Source organism: Pristiophorus japonicus, chromosome 12 (assembly GCF_044704955.1).
Source record: "Pristiophorus japonicus isolate sPriJap1 chromosome 12, sPriJap1.hap1, whole genome shotgun sequence".
Taxonomy (NCBI): domain Eukaryota; kingdom Metazoa; phylum Chordata; class Chondrichthyes; family Pristiophoridae; genus Pristiophorus; species Pristiophorus japonicus.
In genome coordinates this window covers 34,758,738-34,785,640 of record NC_091988.1, presented here as the reverse complement: position 1 = coordinate 34,785,640, position 26,903 = coordinate 34,758,738, and the positions used below count along the sequence as shown (strand labels likewise).

General features: G+C 42.6%; 1 protein-coding gene across 1 annotated transcript in view; it reads left to right on the top strand.

The window, feature by feature from the left end:
- Positions 1-26,903, top strand: part of cacna2d3a (calcium channel, voltage-dependent, alpha 2/delta subunit 3a) — a 1,147,786-nt gene that overhangs the window by 668,953 nt on the left and 451,930 nt on the right. The window contains exon 11 of the mRNA XM_070894764.1: positions 14,199-14,312. Within this exon, the coding sequence (XP_070750865.1) occupies positions 14,199-14,312 (114 nt within the window). The remainder of the gene's footprint in view (positions 1-14,198; positions 14,313-26,903) is intronic.

The following is a 26,903-nucleotide window of genomic DNA, read 5'->3' as shown; positions in this document are numbered from 1 at the left end:
GTCGAGCAGAATCAGCATGGTTTTATGAAAGGGAAATTATGTTTGACAAATTTGCTGGAGTTCTTTGAGGATGTAACAAGCAGGGTGGATACAGGGGACCCAGTGGATGTGATGTATTTGGATTTCCAGAAGGCATTCGATGAGGTGCCACATAAAAGATTACTGCACCAGATAAAAGTTCACGGGGTTGGGGGTAATATATTAGCATGGATAGAGGATTGGCTAACTAACAGAAAACAAAGAGTCGGGATAAATAGGTCATTTTCCGGTTGGCAAACAGTAACTAGTGGGTGCCACAGGAATTGGTGCTGGGACCTCAACTATTTGCAATCTATATTAATGACTTGGATGAAGGGACCGAGTGTAATGCAGCCACGTTTGCTGATGATACAAAGATGGGTGGGAAAGCAAATTGTGAGAAGGACATAAAAAATCTGCGAAGGGATATAGACAGGCTAAATGAGTGTGCAAAAATTTGGCAGATGGAGTATAATGTGGGAAAATGTGAGGTTATCCACTTTGGCAGAAAAAATAGGAAAGCAAATTACTATTTAAATGTAGAAAAATTGCAGTACAGAGGGACCTGGGGGGGTACTTGTGCATGAAACACAAAGTTAGTACGCAGGTTCAGCAAGTAATCAGGAAGGCAAATGGAATGTTGGCCTTTATTGCAAGGGAGATGGAGTATAAAAGCAGAGAAGTCCTGCTACAACTGTACAGGGTATTGGTGAGGCCACACCTAGAGTATTGCGTTCAGTTTTGGTCTCCGTATTTAAGGAAGGATATAATTGCATTGGAGTCAGTTCAGAGAAGGTTCACTAGGTTGATTCTGGAGATGAGGGGCTTGACATATGAAGATAGGTTGAGTAGGTTGTACTCATTGGAAATTCAGAAGGATGAGAGGTGATCTTATTGAAACATATGATAATGAGGGGTCTCGACAAGGTGGATGCAGAGAGGATATTTCCACTCATAGGGGAAACTAGAACGAGAGTCACAGTTTCAGAATAAGGGGACCACCCATTTAAAACTGAGATGAGGAAGAATTTCTTCTCTCAGAGAGTTGTAAATCTGTGGAATTCTCTGCCCCAGAGAGCTGTGGAGGCTGGGTCATTGAATATATTTATGGCGGAGAGAGACAGATTTTTGACCGATAAGGGAATCAAGGGTTCTGGGGAGCAGGCAGGGAAGTGGAGCTGAGTCCATGATTAGATCAGCCATGATCTTATTAAATGGCGGAGCAGGCTCGAGGGACCAAATGGCCTACTCCTGCTCCTATTTCTTATGTTCTTATGAACTCGGGTCTCTGGATCAGTAGTCCAGGCCTCTGGATTATGAGTCTAGTAACATAAACACTATGCTACCATTCCCATTAATTGTAATTTAACATTCTTTCTTTCAGCTTATATGATGTCTGCAGTTTTCTTTTAAAGGCTGGACCCTTGAGGTCAGCATCTCTTCCCTGCCCAACAGAGCTGGGAATTGACCTTGCCCTCACTGGGCCTAAGCTGTCCCTGCAGTCACGACCTACTCCTCATTTGTGCTGGGTGTTTCACCAAGTGCAGATGTCTCTAATTCACTGTCTAATCAACCCAGCATACCACGCTCTGTGCTAGTGCTCGGAAGGGATGGAACATGTGATGGTGAGGGATCTTAAGAGGTAGAAGTGTCCGAAGACTGGAGAAGGTCCCACAGAATGTCTTGGCAAATACTAGAACTTGCTGTATTGGCAGACAGCCTGGAGGGAGAATAAACCACTATAGGACCCCCTTCCTCCACAGGAGGACCTCTGAGCCATTATTGCCGCATTCCAGGGCCTAACGCCGTCTTCCCAATAGTGGTCCCAGAAAGCACTAGTAAATAGGGCAGATGGGAGGGAAATATTCCAGGGACTGAATCCCACCCCTCTTCCCTCAACCCCCACTCACCACCCCCACACACATGCAGCAGATGGGGAAGGAGAGACCAACAGTTGTTCTTGCTGGCATAGGGGAGGGAAAGTTGGACTGTGATTTAACGGTAAACTTTAGTGCCCTCATTATCTTTCGTTCTGCACTGTTATCTTGCCCAATTCTAGACACTATCATAGGGGAAAATCATGGAAAGGAAGCCCACTGAAGTCTGTATCCCCAAACAACTGAGGTTCAATAGATAGTCTGGATTACTGCCCTGGATTCTCATCAAAACCCTACACCTCTGGCACCTTCCTAAAGCTCAGTGCCTCACCTTAAACTTCCATCTCAACCTCACTAAAATTCTCTCATTGAGTGTCTGTATCTGTGCTGGTATCTGATTGAAGTCTGGCTGGTGAGCAATACCATTGTGATGTGTGATGCTGTTCATGTGAACTTTGTAGACCACTGAGTTCTTGCTCTGAGAACAGATGGGCCATCACTGAGTCAAAAAAAAAGTTTTTTGTCAGCTGGTTTAAATATCTAAATATATTTTAAGTTGCTACGGTTTAAAAATAGAAGCTGTTCCCTCACCAGTTACAAATTGATTGAGAGAACCAGATAGGGATGCTGATCACAAATTAACATTCAATAAAATACTATGCTATTTCTAAGTATGTCATGTGTCAAAATGATCTTACACATAATTACATAGAATTGCATGGAATATACAGCACAGAAACTGGTCATTTGGCCCAACTAGTCTCCTTCCATTCCATCTACTTCATGTCAGCCTTTTAGCAGATCTTTCTATTTCTTGTTCTTTCATGTATTCGTCTTGTTTCCTGCTGAAAGCTATTTGCTTCAACCACTTCCTGTGGTAGCAAGTTCCACACGCTAATCACTCTCTGAGTAAAGACAGTTCTCCTTATTTCCCGATTGGGTTTATCAGTAACTATCTCGTATTTATGGCATTAGTTTTGTCAAACCCATTCATAATTTTAAAGACCTCTATCAGTTTACCTCTACGTCTCTTTTCTAAAGAAAAAAGCCCCAACCTGTTCAATCTTTCCCGATAGCGGTAATCTCTCAGTTCTGGTATCATCCTCGTACATCTTTTTTGCACTTTCTTGTGGACGGGTGGAAAGTTTCAGAATTGGAAGTCACTTTAATTGTTTGATTTCCCGAAAGGAATTGCATTACATCAAAGGAGAATAGAAGGATAACTGTTTCAGGATGGGTTGATATTTGTTCGTTCTATATTAGCACCCAATATCAATTGAGGCATCTTGAATCTTATAGGCAATATGAATCCTTGTATTTCATGTATACTATCTTGAGAGATTAACCCATGAGACAGTATTCTGTGTACCAAGGAACAAGAGCATGTTCATCAATGCATCCAGATAAAAGCTGGCTGTCCAAGAGACTAACCAAAGCTGAAAGCTGCATTTGCTGTTCTATTGTTTAATATAAGCATGGAAAATCCAATGGCTGAAAAGGATGGAGTACCCATTTATGGGCTGTTTCCAGTTCTCTTATCTAAATATTGTGTTGTTTAGTATCTTGCCTACAGTTTTGCTGCTGTATCAGTGCAGGCATAGTTTAACTTGCACAAACTGTACTAGGGGTATGAATATTTTTCACTTTCCAATTTGATAGGAGATGTAGTACTCATCCAATGGATTCTGCAGTGGACAATATACAATGGATGACAGTAAATTGCTAACTCAGTAAGGCAGAGAGTGAAAAATGCAGATCTGTGTTTGTAAGAGATATGATCTGCTTAGAAAAAACTGTCATCAAGCCATTCATATGAGAAGATATTGAAGAATGCCTGAACCATAACGGTAGGAGTATAAATACAATTATTCATTTGGATGCTGCATTATGTGGGCAGCTATGTGCCTAAGCATAATCATCATAGGCAGTCCCTCAGAATTGAGGGAGACTTGCTTTCACTCTAAAAATGAGTCCTTAAGTGACTGAACAGTCCAATATGAGAACCACAGACTCTGTCACAGGTGGGACAGACAATCGTCGAGGGAAAGGGTAGGTGGGACTGGTTTGCTGCATGCTCTTTCGCTGCCTGCGCTTGATTTCTGCATGCTCTCGGCGATGAGACTCGAGGTGCTCTCCCAGATGCACTTCCTCCACTTAGGGCAGTCTTTGGCCAGGGACTCCCAGGTGTCAATGGGGATGTTGCACTTTATCAGCGAGGCTTTGAGGATGCCCTCGTAACTTTTCCTCTGCCCACCTTTGGCTTGTTTACCGTGAAGGAGTTTCGAGTAGAGCGTTTGCTCTGGGAGTCTCGTGTCTGGCATGCGAACAATGTGGCCTGCCCAGTGGAGCTGATCAAGTGTGGTCAGTGCTTCAATGCTGGGGATGTTGACCTGGTCGAGTACGCCAACATTGGTGCGTCTGTCCTCCCAGGGGATTTCAGGATCTTGCGGAGACATCGTTGGTGGTATTTCTCTAGCGACTTGAGGTGTCTACTGTACATGGTCCATGTCTCTGAGCCATACAGGAGAGCGGGTATTACTACAGCCCTGAAGACCATGAGCTTGATGGCAGTTTTGAGGGCCTGGTCTTCGAACACTCTTTTCCTCAGGCGGCCGAAGGCTGCTCTGGCACACTGGAGGCCGTGTTGAATCTCATCGTCAATTTCTGCTCTTGTTAATAAGAGGCTCCTGAGGTCTGGGAAATGGTTCAAGTTGTCCAGGACCACGCCTTGGATCTTGATGACTGGGGGGCAATGCTGTGCAGCGAGGACAGGCTGGTGGAGGACCTATGTCTTATAGGTGTTTAGCATAAGGCCCATGCTTTCATATGCCTCAGTAAATATGTTGACTATGATTTGGAGTTCAGCCTCTGTATGTGCGCAGACGCAGGCATCGTCTGTGTGCTGTAGTTCGACGACAGAGGTTGGAGTGGTCTTGGATCTGGCTTGGAGATGACGAAGGTTGAACAGGTTCCCACTGGTTCTGTAGTTTAGTTCCACTCCAGCGTGGAGCTTGTCGAATGTGAGGTGGAGCATGGCAGCAAGGAAGATTGAGAAGAGGGTTGGCGCGATGACGCAGCCCTGCTTGATCCCGGTCCGGACGTGGATTGGGTCTGTAATGGATCCATTGGTAAGGATCGCGGCCTGCATGTCGTCGTGGAGCAGGTGGAGGATGGTGATGAACTTTTGGGGGACTCCGAAATGGAGGAGGACGCTCCATAGACCCTCGTGGTTGACAGTGTCAAAGGCCTTTGTAGGGTCGAAGAAGACCATGTACAAGGGCTGGTGCTGTTCCCTGCATTTTTCTTGCAGCTGTCGCGCTGTAAAAATCATGTCCGTTGTGCCCCGTAGGGGACGAAATCCGCACTGTGATTCCGGGAGGAGCTCCTCAGCCACAGTGAGAAGACGATTGAGGAGGACTCTAACGATGACTTTCCCAGTGGCTGATAGCAGGGAGATTCCTCTGTAATTGCCGCAGTCGGACTTGTCCCCTTTTTTAAAGATGGTCACGATCACTGCATCTCTGAGATCTCCTGGCAAGCTCTCCTCCCTCCAGATGAGAGAAATGAGATCATGCATTTGCGCCAACAGTGCCTCAGCGGGGATTCCAAACAGTGCATATAGGAGGGAGAGAGAAAACAGGGAATTACAGACCGGTCAGCCTGACATCGGTAGTGGGTAAAATGATGGAATCAATTATTAAGGATGTCATAGCAGTGCATTTGGAAAGAGGTAATATGATAGGTCCAAGTCAGCATGGATTTGTGAAAGGGAAATCATGCTTGACAAATCTTCTGGAATTTTTTGAGGATGTTTCCAGTAGAGTGGACAAGGGAGAACCAGTTGATGTGGTATATTTGGACTTTCAGAAGGCTTTCGACAAGGTCCCACACAAGAGATTAATGTGCAAAGTTAAAGCACATGGGATTGGGGGTAGTGTGCTGACATGGATTGAGAACTGGTTGTCAGACAGGAAGCAAAGAGTAGGAGTAAATGGGGACTTTTCAGAATGGCAGGCAGTGACTAGTGGGGTACCGCAAGGTTCTGTGCTGGGGCCCCAGCTGTTTACACTATACATTAATGATTTAGACGAGGGGATTAAATGTAGTATCTCCAAATTTGCGGATGACACTAAGTTGGGTGGCAGTGTGAGCTGCGAGGAGGATTCTATGAGGCTGCAGAGCGACTTGGATAGGTTAGGTGAGTGGGAAAATGCATGGCAGATGAAGTATAATGTGGATAAATGTGAGGTTATCCACTTTGGTGGTAAAAATAGAGAGACAGACTATTATCTGAATGGTGACAGATTAGGAAAAGGGGAGGTGCAAAGAGACCTGGGTGTCATGGTACATCAGTCATTGAAGGTTGGCATGCAGGTACAGCAGGCGGTTAAGAAAGCAAATGGCATGTTGGCCTTCATAGCGAGGGGATTTGAGTACAAGGGCAGGGAGGTGTTGCTACAATTGTACAGGGCCTTGGTGAGGCCACACCTGGAGTATTGTGTCCAGTTTTGGTCTCCTAACCTGAGGAAGGACATTCTTGCTATTGAGGGAGTGCAGCGAAGGTTCACCAGACTGATTCCCGGGATGGCGGGACTGACCTATCAAGAAAGACTGGATCAACTGGGCTTGTATTCACTGGAGTTCAGAAGAATGAGAGGGGACCTCATAGAAACGTTTAAAATTCTGACGGGGTTAGACAGGTTAGATGCAGGAAGAATGTTCCCAATGTTGGGGAAGTCCAGAACCAGGGGACACAGTCTAAGGATAAGGGGGAAGCCATTTAGGACCGAGATGAGGAGGAATTTCTTCACCCAGAGAGTGGTGAACCTGTGGAATTCTCTACCACAGAAAGTTATTGAGGCCAATTCACTAAATATATTCAAAAAGGAGTTAGATGAAGTCCTTACTACTAGGGGAATCAAGGGGTATGGTGAGAATGCAGGAATGGGGTACTGAAGTTGCATGTTCAGCCATGAACTCATTGAATGGCGGTGCAGGCTAGAAGGGCCGAATGGCCTACTCCTGCACCTATTTTCTATGTTTCTATGTTTCTATTGATGTAATATATCCTGCAGATCATAGGAAATATGATTTATATATGTTATATAGCAACTGATCTCAGCAGACCTCCAACATTTGCAGCCCCAAGATCTTTGAGAGCCTCCCTCTTCTCTTCATATTTAAAGTTCTACTTTGTAGCCTATAGTTTTTTTGTGAGTTAGTGTGAATTGAGACTCTATGATTTTCCCTATGGAAATACCTTCTTCTAAAACATTTTCTTTCCCATCATGTCATTTGCAGAACACTACTTATTTCACTTGAACTCCCTTACTTTCTACGATCCTTGCTAATCTTTCTTTGTATAATTACAGTGTTTTGGCTTATATTTTGAGCAACTACAACACTGCTTCACATGTCTGCGCTGCTAATTTGCTGTAATGTTCTTGTGTTACCTTTGTAGTGTCTATTAAGTTATGCAACATCTTCCATTCTTCACAGTAATAGACATGAAGCTGACATGGGGGAGGTGGGACCAGTACAAACCGGACGGTCTGCACCTGGGCAGGACCGGAACCAATGTCCTAGGGGGAGTGTTTGCTAGTGCTGTTGAGGAGGATTTAAACTAATATGGCAGGGGGATGGGAACCAATGCAGGGAGACAGAGGGAAACAAAAAGGAGGCAAAAGCAAAAGACAGAAAGGAGATGAGGAAAAGTGGAGGGCAGAGAAACCCAAGGCAAAGAACAAAAAGGGCCACTGTACAGCAAAATTCTAAAAGGACAAAGGGTGTTAAAAAAACAAGCCTCAAGGCTTTGTGTCTTAATGCAAGGAGTATCCGCAATAAGGTGGATGGATTAACTGTGCAAATAGATGTTAACAAATATGATGTGATTGGGATTACGGAGACGTGGCTCCAGGATGATCAGGGCTGGGAACTCAACATTCAGGGGTATTCAACATTCAGGAAGGATAGAATAAAAGGAAAAGGAGGTGGGGTAGCATTGCTGGTTAAAGAGGAGATTAATGCAATAGTTAGGAAAGACATTAGCTTGGATGATGTGGAATCTATATGGGTAGAGCTGCAGAACACCAAAGGGCAAAAAACGTTAGTAGGAGTTGTGCACAGACCTCCAAACAGTAATAGGGATGTTGGGGAGGGCATCAAACAAGAAATTAGGGGTGCATGCAATAAAGGTGTAGCAGTTATAATGGGTGACTTTAATATGCACATAGATTGGGCTAGCCAAACTGGAAGCAATACGGTGGAGGAGGATTTCCTGGAGTGCATTAGGGATGGTTTTCTGGACCAATATGTTGAGGAACCAACTAGGGGGGAGGCCATCTTAGACTGGGTGTTGTGTAATGAGAGAGGATTAATTAGCAATTTCATTGTGCGAGGCCCCTTGGGGAAGAGTGACCATAATATGGAGGAATTCTGCATTAGGATGGAGAATGAAACAGTAAATTCAGAGACCATGGTCCAGAACTTAAAGAAGGGTAACTTTGAAGGTATGAGGCGTGAATTGGCTAGGATAGATTGACGAATGATACTTAGGGGGTTGACTGTGGATGGGCAATGGCAGACATTTAGAGACCGCATGGATGAATTACAACAATTGTACATTCCTGTCTGGCGTAAAAATAAAAAAGGGAAGGTGGCTCAACTGTGGCTATCTAGGGAAATCAGGGATAGTATTAAAGCTAAGGAAGTGGCATACAAATTGGCCAGAAATAGCAGCGAACCTGGGGACTGGGAGAAATTTAGAACTCAGCAGAGGAGGACAAAGGGTTTGATTAGGGCAGGGAAAATGGAGTACGAGAAGAAGCTTGCAGGGAACATTAAGGCGATTGCAAAAGTTTCTATAGGCATGTAAAGAGAAAAAGGTTAGTAAAGACAAACGTAGGTCCCCTGCAGTCAGAATCAGGGGAAGTCATAACGGGGAACAAAGAAATGGCGGACCAATTGAACAAGTACTTTGGTTCGATATTCACTAAGGAGGATACAAACAACCTTCCGGATATAAAAGGGGTCAGAGGGTCTAGTAAGGAGGGGGAACTGAGGGAAATCTTTATTAGTCGGGAAATTGTGTTGGGGAAATTGATGGGATTGAAGGCCGATAAATCCCCAGGGCCTGATGGACTGCATCCCAGAGTACTTAAGGAGGTGGCCTTGGAAATAGCGGATGCATTGACAGTCATTTTCCAACATTCCATTGACTCTGGATCAGTTCCTATCGAGTGGAGGGTAGCCAATGTAACCCCACTTTTGAAAAAAGGAGAGAGAGAGAAAACAGGGAATTATAGACCGGTCAGCCTGACCTCAGTAGTGGGTAAAATGATGGAATCAATTATTAAGGATGTCATAGCAGTGCATCTGGAAAATGGTGACATGATAGGTCCAAGTCAGCATGGATTTGTGAAAGGGAAATCATGCTTGACAAATCTTCTGGAATTTTTTGAGGATGTTTCCAGTAAAGTGGACAAAGGAGAACCAGTTGATGTGGTATATTTGGACTTTCAGAAGGCTTTCGACAAGGTCCCACACAAGAGATTAATGTGCAAAGTTAAAGCACATGGGATTGGGGGTAGTGTGCTGACGTGGATTGAGAACTGGTTGTCAGACAGGAAGCAAAGAGTAGGAGTAAACGGGTACTTTTCAGAATGGCAGGCAGTGACTAGTGGGGTGCCGCAAGGTTCTGTGCTGGGGCCCCAGCTGTTTACATTGTACATTAATGATTTAGACGAGGGGATTAAATGCAGTATCTCCAAATTTGCGGATGACACTAAGTTGGGTGGCAGTGTGAGTTGCGAGGAGGATGCTATTAGGCTGCAGAGTGACTTGGATAGGTTAGGTGAGTGGGCAAATGCATGGCAGATGAAGTATAATGTGGATAAATGTGAGGTTATCCACTTTGGTGGTAAAAACAGAGAGACAGACTATTATCTGAATGGTGACAGATTAGGAAAAGGGAAGGTGCAACGAGACCTGGGTGTCATGGTACATCAGTCATTGAAGGTTAGCATGCAGGTACAGCAGGCGGTTAAGAAAGCAAATGGCATGTTGGCCTTCATAGCGAGGGGATTTGAATACAGGGGCAGGGAGGTGTTGCTACAGTTGTACAGGGCCTTGGTGAGGCCACACCTGGAGTATTGTGTACAGTTTTGGTCTCCTAACTTGAGGAAGGACATTCTTGCTATTGACGGAGTGCAGCGAAGATTCACCAGACTGATTCCCGGGATGGCGGGACTGACCTATCAAGAAAGACTGGATCAACTGGGCTTGTATTCACTGGAGTTCAGAAGAATGAGAGGGGACCTCATGGAAACGTTTAAAATTCTGACGGGGTTAGACAGGTTAGATACAGGAAGAATGTTCCCAATGTTGGGGAAGTCCAGAACCAGGGGTCACAGTCTGAGGATAAGGGGTAAGCCATTTAGGACCGAGATGAGGAGAAACTTCTTCACCCAGAGAGTGGTGAACCTGTGGAATTCTCTACCACAGAAAGTAGTTGAGGCCAATTCACTAAATATATTCAAAAGGGAATTAGATGAAGTCCTTACTACTCGGGGGATCAAGGGTTATGGCGAGAAAGCAGGAAGGGGGTACTGAAGTTTCATGTTCAGCCATGAACTCATTGAATGGCGGTGCAGGCTAGAAGGGCTGAATGGCCTGCTCCTGCACCTATTTTCTATGTTTCTATGTTTCTATACACTTTTGCCCTGGATCAAGTTGAAGAACTTTCAAACTGCACCAAAAATGTCCTATTTTTTCATAGTGCTGTTGACGGAGACATGCAGAGTATTGCAGGAAAAGAATAGCTTCTGTAATGTGTCAATCAGCCATTTTGGAAAAATATTGCGCACTACACAGCAGGATTATGAAACTTTTCATCACTTATACTGATTAAGTAGCACATTAGCTATTTGAAAGAGGTTAAAGGATCACGATTGCAACAATCTTACAATTGATTATTTATTTACTTTATCATCAATGATATCACATTTCAAAAGCTAGAATGTGAATATCTATAAAAGTTCTCCTGGTCATCTGATTTAACATTGGTGGAAGAGGCACAGAAGCCCTGGCAAATAGTGTAACCAAAGTTTATTCAGTTTTTTCCGGGGTTTTCGTGGCTCTTCCACTGAAGTAATGGCAAATGAGCTGGAGAATCCTCATGGAAATTTACCTCCCAAGTGTTTCCCCTATCTTGTTAGTGCATGACAGATAGCATAAATAAGCAATGTCTGTCAACAGCAGTACCAAGTATAAAATGTGTATTTATTGTTACTGTTATATTGCATGCTGTGAATAGCAGGGAAAAGGTTATAATAAATATTTAATATAATATATAATACATGATACATGAAAGGTATATCAAAACCTGAATGTCTGCTTAGTAGAACATCTTTTGCCATTTTTTGCAGTTATGATAGAGAAAAATAATACAAAATAGTTAATAGTGTGATTTGTTCTAATGTATAAGCCAGATTTGATGGTTTGATAGGGTGTAACAACAGAAAGTTTGGTGAGGTAAACAATAATGATGTCTCTTTCACATTACTTTAGACTTTGGCTGAATCACAATACAGGTAGTAATAATCAACTTGCAAACTTTCAAAGGTAAATCAGAGCTGTTTGTGTTGGTGTAAAGCACAAAATATCCATTAATTATTCCAGAAAAGACAGGAGTTCATGCTGGCTGTCATCTGGCAGTACCCTGCTCAACTGCAATTATCTTTTTGCAAATGAATTGAATCTCAGCAGTGATTAGGCCACATTTGTTTTTAGTTTTTAAAGCAAATTAGATCAAATTTTTTGACATTTGAATGACTAGTAATCACAATAAAGACTGTAAATGTCAGAATGCATTTAAATTTCCATGCCAAATGATAAATCATTAGAAGTTAATTGTAGTTCATCACAAAACACTTGTCATTGGCATTTATAATGTAAACAGCTTCCATATCCCCTGGGCTAATTAATATAAGGAATATTCTTTATACATGTTGGGGGAGATCTTAACTGGATGGTAATTCTGAGAGTTGAATTTTATTTATAACATTTTCAAAAATAAGTTAATTGATTTATTCCATTATTTGAAGGACCTCCTAGAACCAATGGTGGATTAATTGTACTACATGTTGTTAAAATCTCAATGGGCCTGTTCTTTATTCCCTTCCCAAAAGCACATTTTTAAATCCCAAATGGAATACTGTGGTACTGTGTTACTGCCATCTGGAGGAACATAGAGCAAATTACACATTAAACCAACCAATTGTCCAGTCAATCCAAATAGGGCCAGCTAACATCAGAAAAAGTCTATTTAAATAAATTACAATCTTGCCTAGTGGCAACATACAGTGAGTCCTGTAAAATTAGTATATTAATTACCATAACATTTATTGTGTGACACCATTTTTGCTACAAAACGACTTTGCTAAGCAGAACAGCAACATTACATGTATACAACAAAATACTACAGATGCTGAAAATCTGAAATAAAAAAGGAAAATGCTGCTCAGGCAGCATTTGTGGTGAGAGAAACAGAGTTAGCGTTTCAGGTCGATGACCTTTCGTCAGTGTTGGCTGTGGCTTCGTTGGTAACACACTTGCCTCTGAGTCAGAAATCTAGGCTGACACTCCAGTGCAGTACCGAGGGAGTGCTGCACTGGAGGAGGTGTCATTTTTCAGATGAGCTGTTAAATCGAGGCCCCGTCTGCCCCCTCAGATGGACGTAAAAGTTCCTATGGCATTATTTTGAAGAAAAGCAGGGGAGTTATCTCCGGTGTCCTAGCCAATATTTATTCCTCAATGAACAAAACACGAACAAATTATCTGGTCTTTATCATTGCTGCTTATGGGAGCTTGCTATGCGCAGATTGGCTGCCTAATTTACAACAGTGACTACACTTTTTTTTTTAAAGTACTTCATTGGCTGAAAAGTGCTTTGGGACATCCGTTGGTCGTGAAAGGCGCTATATAAATGCAAGTCTTTCTTTTTTTTTCAAATCCCATCTTAAGCACATTGTGATTCTATGAATCTGACAATTTGAAAGCTGCTAAATTGTGAAACAACTTGTTTATTTAATCTCCATAGGGGAAGGGACCTGCCATCACCTACACCATCTGGCCCATATGTGACTTCAATCCCACACTACACAATTGGTTTTTAACGCTGTCTGGGCAAGGATGGATGGGTAATGAATACATCCCATGAATAATTTTTTTTTTAAACTACCCACTAGCCCATATGTCTCAATTTCTTTAGGAACACAAAAACAGATTGATAAAGACCACTTGCATCCATCAGCCTATCCCGAAGGTCAAAGACTTGGTTGGCTAGAACTCACTGTTCTTCTTTGAGTGGTGCCATGAGATCTTATCGCCTACTTGAACATCTACTTAAGCTTATAGAGCCTTGGTTTAATGTCCCATTCAAAGAATTGCACTTCTGTTAATGCAATACTCAAGCCTTGGTGGTGCATATAAGGAGTTATTTTGTGAGGTGAGGCACCTGACGTGGAATCTCACAAGATGAGACTGCAGGTCAAATTTAGGCCTGTAATTTTACAGGACTGATTCTGTAACCTGTGTTCCTGTCTAGCGAGGTGCTACACTGAGAACGGAGCCCTACAAAATTTCTCCTATGATGGATGTTCAAAATGTTACAGTTTTATTATTTTTGCTTTTATCCATGTAAAGCGGAAATACATCCCTGATGTGCCTTGTGAGTTGCCCCAGTGGCTGACTGCATCATGTATAGCAGGAAATGATTGCTCAGCCTAAGGGGTCTTTGGAGTTTCCTTCATTAATTACCACAGCTATGTAGACTCTAACTTTTGATAACAGTAGCAGATCAATAGTTACAATGCTCACAGGGAATTATTGACTTCAAAAGATAAGACTTATTTGTGACAAAAAAAATCGATTTAAAAAAAGTCTGTTTCATCCCTTTCAAAATAAATGGTGATAAATGAAACTAAACAAAAGAGACTTTATGACATATCCCAGCATACTACACTACTCATGAACAGTGGTCACAAGAGGGCCATTCATCCGGATTTTTTCCCCTTTATTATCAACAGAAGAACAATGTAACCTGTTCAAACTGCCTAGCTCAAATAAACAAAAGAAAAATACAAGAAGCGTGCTGGATATGGGATTGTTAAATACGTGTTCATTTCCACAACTGAAGAACAGTTTGTGCAGAAGGTGTTGCACCTTAAATTTTGAAGCTATCTCTTCATGCAAGAAAAAGTTATTCTAACAATGCTCTCTCTTCCTGTATTCTGCTTTTCCTAGTTTAACAACACAGGTCATGGAAGCACTTGTAGCCAAGCTATTATGCTGGTTACTGATGGAGCTGTGGATACTTATGATACAGTATTTGCAAAATACAACTGGCCAGATCGAAAGGTAAGCTGCAAAGATTTTACATCATATATTGAGGTTTCAGTAATTGCCTGTACTGACAGCAGAGGTTCTTCTTCATTTAAACTAATTGATTGTTTAGCTCCTTCACTCATGTAGTACCAAAACATTCGCATTGGAAATCCCGGCCTCCCCAGGTCCGTACGGAGTTTCTACGGACCCGGTAAAGCATCGGAAAAGCTGGGTTTCAGCACACCATGCGCATGTGCTGAAAACCGGCTTTTCCGATCTGTCAAGTTTCTGGCTTGACAGATCTCGCGCATATCGGGAGCGAGGTAATTTGCAAGGGCAAGATTGCGGGATTTACCGATGTCTTGCCCAGCAAATGTCCTCAAAACTCTTGCGCCTGATAAAAGCAGATGCATATAGCCTACTTTTACAGGCGTAAGAGTTTTAAAATACACAAAAACATTTTAAAATAAAGTTATAAAAATACATTTTATTGTTTAAAAACCCTCCCCACTATGGTAAGTTTATTTTAAAGCATAATTTTAAAAACTTTTTTTAAAAATCGGGAAAATATTTTTTTTAAATACATAAATAACTTTAATTTAAATTAATAATAATATGTTGTGCATTTTTCCTATCTTTTATTATTGTATATTAGTGTTTTGGGGCTGTTTCTCATTTATAATAATGGGAACTCCAACTTACGGAGTTCCCATTATTATGAATGAGAATATACTATACCTGATTGGTTGCCAGAGCCATGTGACTGCAGCTCCAGGCCTGCGCACGTCCCAATGTGCACGCACTGCGACGTGCAGTCAGGAGAGTCCTCCAGACCAGGATCCCTTGTGGCCGCAGGAGCTTCAGGTAGGTGCGCATCTTTTCTCTATATTCCATTTGACCGCCCACGGGAAGGAAAAAAACAGGATTTCTGGGCCATTAAAGAATGTATCAATGTTGTACGGAAATTGGTACAGTTATGGATTAATGATGCCACAGCTCTATAATTTATATTTTCCTAATTTTCTGGTCATGAGAATCACATCCCAAAATAGTGGATGTATTTTGGTTTCTTCTTGTTGGATTTTTGGCTCACAAATTTTTAATCTTGCCTGATCATTGATGACATTCCTGTAATAATGGGGAGTTTCATACTTCATAAGCAGCTAACAAGCTATTTTACTATTGAGTAGTGTGAACATTCGTAAATCCAGCAATTTATTTACTCAAATGTAAAGAAATCAAGGTACCCTGTAATAACGAAACATTTTTGTACATTCCAGCTCGTCGTCTTCAGGTTGACCTTTGATAACAATAACCCACAGTAGAACCAATGATTCTAGCCCACTGACAATAATGAAGTCACAGATGACAAGTCTATTTTATTTCTGTATTTTGAGAGTTATTGATAGAGTCCTGTTATTCATATGATTCACAACTGCGGGACAATGACTGCTTCCCATTTTGGGAATCACGGACTTGTCCAGGAAATGACAGTAGAGAAGTCAGCCAATCGTAAATGGAATGGACGGCCAAAACGGGGTTACTATAAGATTCTTTTCAATTATATACTTATGAAACTATCAAGAACTCCCACAAAGAAAGGAATTAGTTTATAGGTAACTTGGCATCATGGAGTGAGTTGTGTAGTACTAACAGGGATCAACTGAGGACGAGCAGTACGATTGAGGTGCTAGATGGTGTCAGCTTTGGCTCCGTGGTAGCATTCTTGTCTCCGAATCAGAAACTTGTGAGTTTTAGCTTTATTCCAGAGACTTAAACACACAATATAGGCTTATACCTCAGTGCAGTGCTGAGGGTTGCTGCACTGTTAGAGGTGTTGTCTTTTAGATGAGACATTAAATGGAAGCTCCACTTGCCCTCTCAGGTGGATGTAAAATATCCCTATGGCACTATTTGAAGAAGAGCAGGAGGCATGGTGAACATAAATCTCCCAACTAACATAACTAAAACAGATTATCTGGTCATTCATCTGATAGCTGTTTGTTGGACCTTGTTCTGCACAATATGGCCACCACATTTACCTACATTACAATGACTACACTTTAAAACCACTTTATTGTTGTAAAGTGCTTTGGGATGTTCTGAGGTCATGAAAGGTGCTATATAAATGCAAGTTCATTCTTTCTAAGTGGTGGCTGTTCTAATATTGAGCTGAAACTAACAAAAGCTACTAAGACTTAAAGAGCTTGGCTTCTGTTTGAAGATCAATGACAGATCTCACTAGCCAAGGATGTCTCCTGTTTCAGATTGAATTTCCATTGAGAAAATCTTGTAACAGTTCTACAGAACCAGCTCAACAGATACATTTTTGATATTAACAACCAGTTAATAATCCCACAACAAATGATATATTCCCCGTCCGCTTTTATTGGTTATATTGTAAAACTTTATACATGACAGGAAATTACAATTAGGCAAAAAATAATGCATTGTACAGACTGCTGTACAATGCACTATTTTTCCAAAATGCTTTGCATCCATGAGGAAGGTACAGGCATACATGTGTTAACCAGGCTATACACATGATTTCTCAAATGCGTGAACATCTGTTTTATAAAATATACATTGTACTTGCAGTAGAGGTAAGAATATATATAAATAAATAATGGGAGAATTCAAATTATAAATACAAATGTAAAAGTCAAAGAGATTAAACCATATTCCGAATGAATTTCTTTGTTTTCCTCATTATGATGATACATGTTTCTGAATACTCTCATTGGGTTCAATTTTCCCCGGTCATTTGCGCTGTTTTTTTTGTCGTATTTATTTTTTTTCAAGTTTCCCCCTGCGATCTGCGCTGGTGTAACTGACTTAGTTACTATTTTTCTAGGCCAGTTTTTTTTTACGTCATGCATTCCCTCATGTCTGCGCCGTTTAAAATTTTTTTTCGCAGTTCGGCCAAAATTTTTTCCTCCTAGGTTGGCGTATCTGGCCACTCCCGAATAACCTTCTGGGCACTTAAGAAAACCAGCGCACATTCACAAATCGGAGCTGAAAGACGCCATTGTTTTTAAATCGAAGATTTTGAAGGGAGTCAAGAACACTGTCAAAATCAATAATAAAGTTCAACATTTTTTACCTGTCACTGTAGTAAGTGTAAACTTGTTGGATTTCAGAAGTTTTCTCATTTTTTTTACTCACTCACATGCCACCACCGAACGTCTTGAAACAGGGCTGGAGGGTCGTAGCTTTAGCCGGCAGAATCTGTCCCGTGCCCGGACACGGACTCGGGATTCGGCTACAAAACAAGCCATGGCGGGGGGTGGGGGTAGAGGAGAGAGAGGGAACGAGGTGCCAATTGGAAGGCTTCGAGTCCGGGGAGCGAGGTGCTGATCGCAAGCCTTCTGCACTGAAGACTGAAATGTGGGAGTGGGGCGGAAGAGAGAGAGAGAGAAGGGGAGAAGTCACAAGACTGCAATTAGTTAAGGGGGGGGGGGGAGAGAGGAGAGGTCACAAGAACTTTGGGTCTTTGGGTGTGGTCCATCCATACAGACCTTGGGGAAAGAGAGAACTGCGAACCTGTGCTGCCTGCCTGCTACCCTGTCATTTTGAGCTGCTTTCACAGGTTAAATTTAAGTATGGGGGTTATATTAACAATGCCATACCTTGTGCGAGCCTTCTGCATCATGGTACTATGTAAGAGGCAAACAATTCGACTTCATCGCATCAAGGACATCAGAGCCCATCGGGTGCTGGGCAGGAGGCCTTGCCCACCTTGGGTATATCGAGACAGGTGTTCGTACCGCCACCTGAATGATGCAGACTGTGTCAGAAAGCTGCGTTTCCGCAAGGGAGTTGTAAGTGAGATCTGTGAGTTGGTGAAACCAGACCTGCAACCTAGAAACGTCAGGAGGACTGCTTTGTCAGTTGAAGTGAAGGTTACAGCTGCACTTTCATTCTATGCCTCTGGATCATTTCAAGCTACAACTGGGGATGTGTGCACCATCTCTCAACATGCAACACATGTTTGCATTCACCAGGTGACGGCTGCACTGTATACGCAGAGGAATGACTTCATAAAGTTCCCCATGACCACCCAAGCAATGCATAACAGCGCTATGAGCTTCTCCAGGATTGTTGGCTTCCCAAAGGTACAGGGCTGTATTGATTGTACTCACATCGCCTTGCGAGCACCTTTGGAGGATTCCGAGATGTACAGGAACAGAAAAGGCTTCCACTCCATTAATGTACAGCTCATGTGTGACGACATGCATCATATCATGTCAGTCCATACAAGATACCCTGGGAGCACCCATGATGCGTTCATCCAACACGACAGCGTTATATCTGCCATGTTTCAGCAGCAGCCAGAAGGACAGAGCTGGCTACTGGGAGACAAAGGGTACGGCCTCGCCACCTGACTCATGACGCCCCTACACGTAACCCGGACGGATGTTGACCGTCAATACAACATGTCGCACATTGCGACGTGCAGCATCATAGAGAGGACCATTGGCACCTTGAAACAGCGTTTCCAATGCCTGGACCATTCCGGAGGCTACTTACTGTACTCCCCTGAGATTGTCAGTCAGTTCACTGTTGTGTGCTGCATGCTGCATAACTTAGCCATCATGAGGCAGCAGCACCTGTTGGTGGAAGACCCATCTGAGGTGAGAGGGGCTGATGATAATGCTGTGGACGATGCAGATGACGAGCAGGAGGAGGAGGAGGACGATGAGGATGAGGAAGCCATGCAAGTGGCTGAGGCCGGAGCACGATGGCGGAGGAGGGCGGGCCATCGTGCCCCTTTAACGATTGCTCGAGCCTTGTGCCAGCAGTTCATCCATGAACGCTTTATTGATGCCTGAGGGCTCAGCGACAATAATTCCACGTGGACATGTTTATTGTTTGGAGCTGTTCCGTAATGTGTTTTGTTAATGGAACATGATTCAGTTTTAATGTAAAATATATTTTATTCAAAAGTTTACAATGTACTTAACTTAATTTTAATAAAATTATTCTTGTATCAGACTTTACTTCAAAATAAAGAAAGTGAATTTGAAAGAGAGAGAAATCAAGCAGGGAAAAAAGGCTAAAAAAACAAATTTAAAGGCATTTTGTCTAAATGCACGTAGCATTCGTAACAAAATAGATGAGTTGATGGCACAAATAGATACAAATGAGGATGATCTGATAGCCATTACGGAGACATGGTTGCAAGGTGACCAGGACTGGGAATTAAATATTATGGGGTATTTGACAATCTGGCAGGACAGACAGAAAAGAAAAGGAGGTGGGGTAGCTCTGTTGATAAAGAATGGCATCACTGCAATAGTAAGAAACGGTATTAGCTCAAATGATCAGGATGTTGAAAGAGTTTGGGTGGAGATAAGGAATAATAAGGGGAAAATGTCACTAGTGGGTGTAGTCTATAGGCCCCCTAACAGTAGCAACTCTGTTGGTTGGAGTATAAACCAGGAAATAGTGGGGGCTTGTAAAAAGGGAACAGCAATAATCATGGGTGATTTTAACCTCCATATTGATTGGACAAATCAAATTGGTCAGGGGAGCCTTGAGGAAGAGCTCATAGAATGCATAAGGGACAGGTTCCTTGAGAAGTATGTAAGTGAACCAATCAGGGGGCAGGCTATCTTAGATCTGATCCTGTGTAATGAGACAGGATTAATAAACAATGGTTCTGGACTTCCCCAACATCGGAAACATACTTCCTGCACCTAGCCTGTCCAATCCTGTCAGAATTTTATATGTTTCTATGAGATCCCCTCTCATTCTTCTAAATTCCAGTGAATATAAGCCTAGTCGATCCAGTCTTTCTTCATATGTCAGTCCTGCCATCCCGGGAATCAGTCTGGTAAACCTTCGCTGCACTCCCTCAATAGCAAGAATGTCCTTCCTCGGATTAGGAGACCAAAACTGTACACAATATTCAAGGTGTGGCCTCAGCAAGGTCCTGTACAACTGCAGTAAGACCACCCTGCTCCTATACTCAAATCCTCTCGCTATTAAGGCCAACATGCCATTTGCCTTCTTCACCGCCTGCTGTACCTGAATGCCAACTTTCAATGACTGATGTACCATGACACCCAGGTCTCATTGCACCTCCCCTTTTCCTAATCTGTCACTATTCAAATAATATTCTGCCTCCCTGTTTTTGCCACCAAAGTGGATAACCTCACATTTGTCTACATTATACTGCATCTGCCATGCATTTGCCCACTCACCTAACCTGTCCAAGTCACCCTGCAGCCTCTTGGCATCCTCCTCACAGCTCACACTGCCACCCAGCTTGGTGTCATCTGCAAACTTGGAGATATTACACTCAATTCCTTCATCCAAATCATTGATGTATATTGTAAATACCTGGGGTCCCAGCACTGAACCTGGCAGTACCCCACTAGTCACTGCCTGATTCTGAAAAGGAACTGTTTATTCCTACTCTTTGCTTCCTGTCTGCCAACCAGTTCTCTATCCACATCAATACATTACCTCCAATAACATGTGCTTTAATTTTGCACACTGATCTCTTGTGTGGGACCTTGTCAAAAGCCTTTTGTAAGTCCAAATACACCACATCCGCTGATTCTCCCTTGTCCATTCTACTAGTTACATCCTCAAAAACTTCTAGAAGATTTGTCAAGCATGATTTCCCTTTCATAAATCCATGCTGACTTGAACCGATTCTGTCACTGCTTCCCAAATGCGCTGCTATTATGTCTTTAATAATTGATTCCAACATTTTCCCCACTACCGATGCCAGGTTAACCAGTCTATAATTTCGTGTTTTCTCTCTCCCTCCTTTTTTAAAAAGTGGTGTTACATTAGCTACCCTCCAATCCATAGGAACTGATCCAGAGTGTATAGAATGTTGGAAAATGGCCACCAATGCGTCCACTATTTCTAGGGCCACTTCCTTAAGTACTCTGGGATGTAGACTATGAGGCCCTGGGGATTTATCGGCCTTCAATCCCATCAATTTCCCTAACACAATTTGTGGACTAATAAGGATTTCCTTCAGTTCCTTCTCCTCGCTAGACTCTCGGTCCCCTAATATTTCTGGAAGGTTTTTGTGTCTTCCTTAGTGAAGACAGAACCAAAGTGTTTGTTCAATTGGTCTGCCATTTCTTTGTTCCCCATTATAAATTCACCTGATTCTGACTGCAAGGGAACTACATTTATCTTCACTAATTGTTTTCTCTTCACATATCTATAGAAGCTTTTGCAGTCAGTTTTTATGTTCCCTGCAAGCTTACTCTCATATTCTATTTTCCCCCTCCTAATTAAACCATTTGTCCTCCTCTGCTGAATTCTAAATTTCTCCCAGTCCTCAGGTTTGCTGCTTTTTCTGGCCAATTTATATGCCTCTTCCTTGGATTTAACACTATCCCTAATTTCCCTTGTTAGCCATGGTTGAGCCACCTTCCCCGTTTTATTTTTACACCAGACAGGGATGTACAATTGTTGAAGTTCATCCATGTGATCTTTAAATGTCTGCCTATCCATTGAGAACCCTTTAAAGTATCATTTGCCAGTCTATCCTGGCCAATTCACGTCTCATACCATCGAAGTTACCTTTCTTTAAGTTCAGGACCCTAGTCTCTGAATTAACTGTGTCACTCACCATCTTAATGAAGAATCCTACTATATTATGGTCACTCTTCCCCAAGGGGCCCCGCACAACAAGATTGCTAATTAATCCTCTCTCATTACACAAGACCCAGTCTAGGATGGCTTGCTCTCTAGTTGGTTCCTTGACATATTGGTCCAGAAAACCTTCCTTGTACACTCCAGGAAATCCTCCTCCACCGTGTTGCTACCAGTTTGGTTAGCCCAATCTATATGTAGATTAAAGTCACCCATGATAACTGCTGTACCTTTATTGCACACACCCCTAATTTCCTCTTTGATGCCATCCCCAACCTCACTCCCACTGTTTGGTGGTCTGTACACAACTCCCACTAGCGTTTTCTGCCCTTTGGTGTTCCGCAGCTCTACCCATACAGATTCGACATCATCCAAGCTAATGTCCTTCCTTGCTATTGCATTAATCTCCTCTTTAACCAGCAACACTACCCCACCTTCTTTTCCTTTCTGCCTATCCTTCCTGAATATTGAATACCCCTGGATGTTGAGTTCTCAGCCTTGGTCACCCTGGAGCCATATTTTCGTAATCCCAATTACATCACATCCATTAACAGTTATCTGTGCAGTTAATTCATCCACCTTATTACGAATGCTCCTTGCATTGAGACACAGAGCCTGCAGGCTTGTTTTTGTCCTTTTAGAGTTATGTTGTAATGTGGCCCTTTTTGATTTTTGCCTTTGATTTCTCTGCCCTCCACCTTTCCTTATCTTCTTTCTAACTTTTGCATCTGCCCCCATTTTACTTCCATCTGTCTCCTTGCATAGATTCCCATCCCCCTGCCATATTAGTTTAACAGCACTAGCAAACACTCCTCCTAGGATATTGGTTCCGGTCCTGCCCAGGTGCAGACCGTCCAGTTTGTACTGGTCCCACCTCCCCCAGAACCGGTTCCAATGTCCCAGGAATTTGAATCCCTCCCTCTTGCACCACTCCTCAAGCCACGTATTCATCTTAACTATCCTGCTATTTCTACTCTGACTAGCACATGGCACTGGTAGCAATCCTGAGATTACTACCTTTGAGGTCCTACTTTTTAATTTAACTCCTAGCTCCCTAAATTGTAGGACCTCATCCCTTTTTTACCTATATTTTTGGTAGCTATATGCACCACGACAATTGGCTGTTTACCCTCTACCTCCAAAATGCCCTGCAGCCGCTATGAGACATCTTTGACCCTTGCATCATGGAGTCTCAATTGCGGCCGCAGAAACGCCTATCTATTCCCCTTACAATAGAATCCACTACCACTATAGCTCTCCCACTCTTTTTCCTGCCCTCCTGTGCAGCAGAGCCACCCATGGTGCCATGAACATGGCTGCTGCTGCCTTCCCCTGATGAGTCATCTCCCCCAACAGTACCTAAAACAGTGTATCTGTTTTGAAGGGAGATGTCCGCAGGGGATCCCTGCACTACCTTCCTTCCACTGCTCTGCCTGACGGTCAGTCATTCCCTATCTGCCTGAGTAACCTTTACCTGTGGTGTGACCAACTCACTAAATGTGCTATTCACGACATCCTCAGCATCGCGGATGCTCCAGAATGAGTCCGTGCGCAGCTCCAGTGCTGCAATGCGGTCTGCCAGGAGCTGCAGCTGGACACACTTCCTGCACACATAGTAGTCAGGGACACTGGAAGCGTCCCTGATTTCCCTCATAGTGCAGGAGGAGCATGACACAGGTCTGGGCTCTCCTGCCATGCCTTAACCCTTAAATTAATTACATTTGGCAACAATGACAAGGTTTCTTGCTGCTAAGGAAATAAAAAGAAAAAGAAAAATATTAAATACTCACCAATCCACCAGCCAATCACTTACTCGCTTGGCTGTAACATCACACTTCGATTTCTTTTTACTTCTTTGTTTACTTTCTGCCCCTGCACCAGCTGGCCTCCTGATCTGCCACTGCTCCCAGTCGCTGCCGCCACCCTTTAGCCTCCCGCGCTGCCCGCTCTCGCGATGCTGGCCTTCCAATCTGCTGTGCGAAATACCCGCCGCCAAATTCGAATTATACATCGAGGAAACTTTGGCAAATTATTTCTGCCGCATTTCTGGCCTAGAAAAGCGGGCATAACTCGGGCAATATTCCAGAAAACGGGCTTGGGGAAAATTGAGCCCATAGTTTCTAGCAATTTTTTATGTGAATTGAGAGTAACACCAGATTACTAAATATGTAGTGGCTAATTTTTAATATCACAGCAGTTCCAGCTCTCCAGTATTGGCCCTTGGTGAGGTATTCCTGAGGACTTCTGTCATTATGTTATGTGAATATAAACACATTGACTTTCTTCAGTAGACTATTATGGTAGGCAGTGACAGACGGCACAGCCCCAGCAAAACTTGCAATGTAATCATTCAAGTGCAGTAACGCAACCGTAACAGGTGAGTTGGGGTGAGTTAAGGGTTGAAACACAGTTTGGTGATTGAATTCCCATTCACAAAAATCTATGTTTTTTTTTAAACCTCTTAGATCTAAATAAATTGTCTCGTGACTTTTTGACAACAAATCATTACCTCGTGGCACAATAACATTTCTGTCTTAAATGCTTCTTTTCAAAAATCTTCATATGTTGTTTGCTAATTGTGTTAAACAGGTGCCAATCTGGCTCAATTCGTAGCCCCCTCACCTTAAGGTTAGAAGGTCACAGGTTCAAATCACTCAGCACTTGAGCACATAATCTAAAGTAACAAGTCAGAGCAGTACTGAGTAAGTGCTGCATTGTTGGAGGTGCCATCTTCCAGATGAGCTGTAAAACTGATGCCTGACCTGTATTTTAGGTGAATATGAAAGATCCCATTGCACAATCTGAAAAATAGAAGAAAGTTCTCCTGATGCCTTGGTCACCGTTCTTCCCTCAACCAATACCAACAACAACAGACTAATTGGTCATTCATCATTTAGTTTGTGGACCTTGTAGTACTCATTAGCTGCCACATTTGCCGACGTAACAACAGTCATTGCACTCCAATGGTAATTCATTGAATATGAAATACGTTGAGATATCCTGAGAGTGAGATAAAAGCAAGTCCTTTATTTTTTTTCTCTGTACACTGACTGCTGACCAAATTGATTTTATAGAACCTTCTGGTCAGTCACATGTTTTATGCACAAGCTTACCTTAAGTATCAGTATCAATATCAGTATTGATTTCCATTTAACAACACACACTCATCTTTCTCTTCCCACAATACACTAAGCACTTTGTCTAAACCCTTAAATTGTATGACAGTCTTAACACATTCTAATATAATTATATATATATATACATATCAAGTTACATTATCATCATAGGTAGTCCCTCGAAATCGAGGAAGACTTGCTTCCACTCTAAAAGTGAGTTCTCAGGTGGCTGAACAGTCCAAAAAGGGAATTACAGTCTCTGTCACAGGTGGGATAGACAGTCGTTGAAGGGAAGGGTGGGTGGGTGGGACAGGTTTGCCACTCGCTTCTTCCGCTGCCTGTGCTTGTTTTCTGCATGTTTTTAAATTTCAAAATATACTTTATTCATATAAAAATTTGTACAGCATGCCCTTGCAATGAGACTCGAAGTGCTCAGCGCCCTCCCGGATGCACTTCCTCCACTTAGGGTGGTCTTTGGCCAGGGACTCCCAGGTGTCGGTGGGGATGTTGCATTTTATCAAGGAGGCTTTGAGGGTGTCCTTGAAATGTTTCCTCTGCCCACCTTGGGCTCGCTTGCCCTGTAGGAGTTCTGAGTAGAGCACTTGCTTTGGGAGTCTTATGTCAGGCATGCAAATAATATGGCCCGTCCAATGGAGCTGGTCGAGTGTAGTCAGTGCTTCGATGCTGGGGATGTTGGCCTGATCGAGGACACTAACGTTGGTGTGTCTGTCCTCCCAAGGGATTTGCAGGATCTTGAGGATACATCGTTGGTGGTATTTCTCCAGCGATTTGAGGTGTCTACTGTATATGGTCCACATCTCTGAGCCATACAGGAGGCCGGGTATCACTGCAGCTTGGTGCCAGATTTGAGGGCCTGATCTTCAAAAACTCTCTTCCTCAGGTGGCCGAAGGCTGCGCTGGCACACTGGAGGTGGTGTTGTAACTCAAGTTACAATTGAGTCGTTAACATGTATTTGATATCTCAGTAGATTTCTTACGCTTGCTAACAATTAGCATATTTCTACTTCTTCAAAGGCCGGTTCATGACTCTGTTATTACCCAATAAGAGGTGTGCTTCTGTGGGATAGAACAGTTTCTGATGACTTTTTCAACCATTTAAAATGAAACTGTCCATTACCTTAAAGTATTCACTCAGCTGAATGCCAACAATATTGATCCATTGAGAGAAACTAATTCTAAATTACAGACAAACGCAGACCCTTTGAATGAGAGGACTCTTCTGCTAAAGTTGTCAGATTGCCATTGTATTACTATATGTAATGAAACTATTTCATTGTGAGAATACAACAAATGGAATATTTTGTTGTGGTAGTACAAGGAATCAAATCTGCTTTTGTTGTCTACATAATTGAAAAGATGTCAACCCTTGAATGTAAAGAAGCTTAAAGAATTCTGTGAAAATGTAACTAATTTTCTGTCTTCTCTGTTGCAATCTCAACCCATTGTCTCACTGTTAGTAAAATGAATGGTTCCACACATCAGTTAAAGGGTAGTTTTCAGCTTCATTTAAAAATCAGAACTATCTCAAAAGCAAGGTCAATCACTGTTGCAGCCATTGTGTGCTTCAGTATTCACAATCAATAGGAGCAGTGAAAAGGTGGCAACGTCTGTAAATCTATTGTGAAGACCTAAGTAGAGTTGATTTGCTCTCTGGAAAGTGTCAGGGACTTTATAAAGGGTAATTTGGTTAGGTTCAACAAATGAAGCACTGGATTTTGGGATAAGAAAGAAAGATGGGATAAGAAAGAAAGCTGGGCATCGATACTGGGGCAGGTTTGTTCGACTATTGTTAAAATGCATTTAGAAAGACTGATGTGTTGTAGAAACTCTGCCACAAACTGATAGAGCTGGCTTTCAGGCT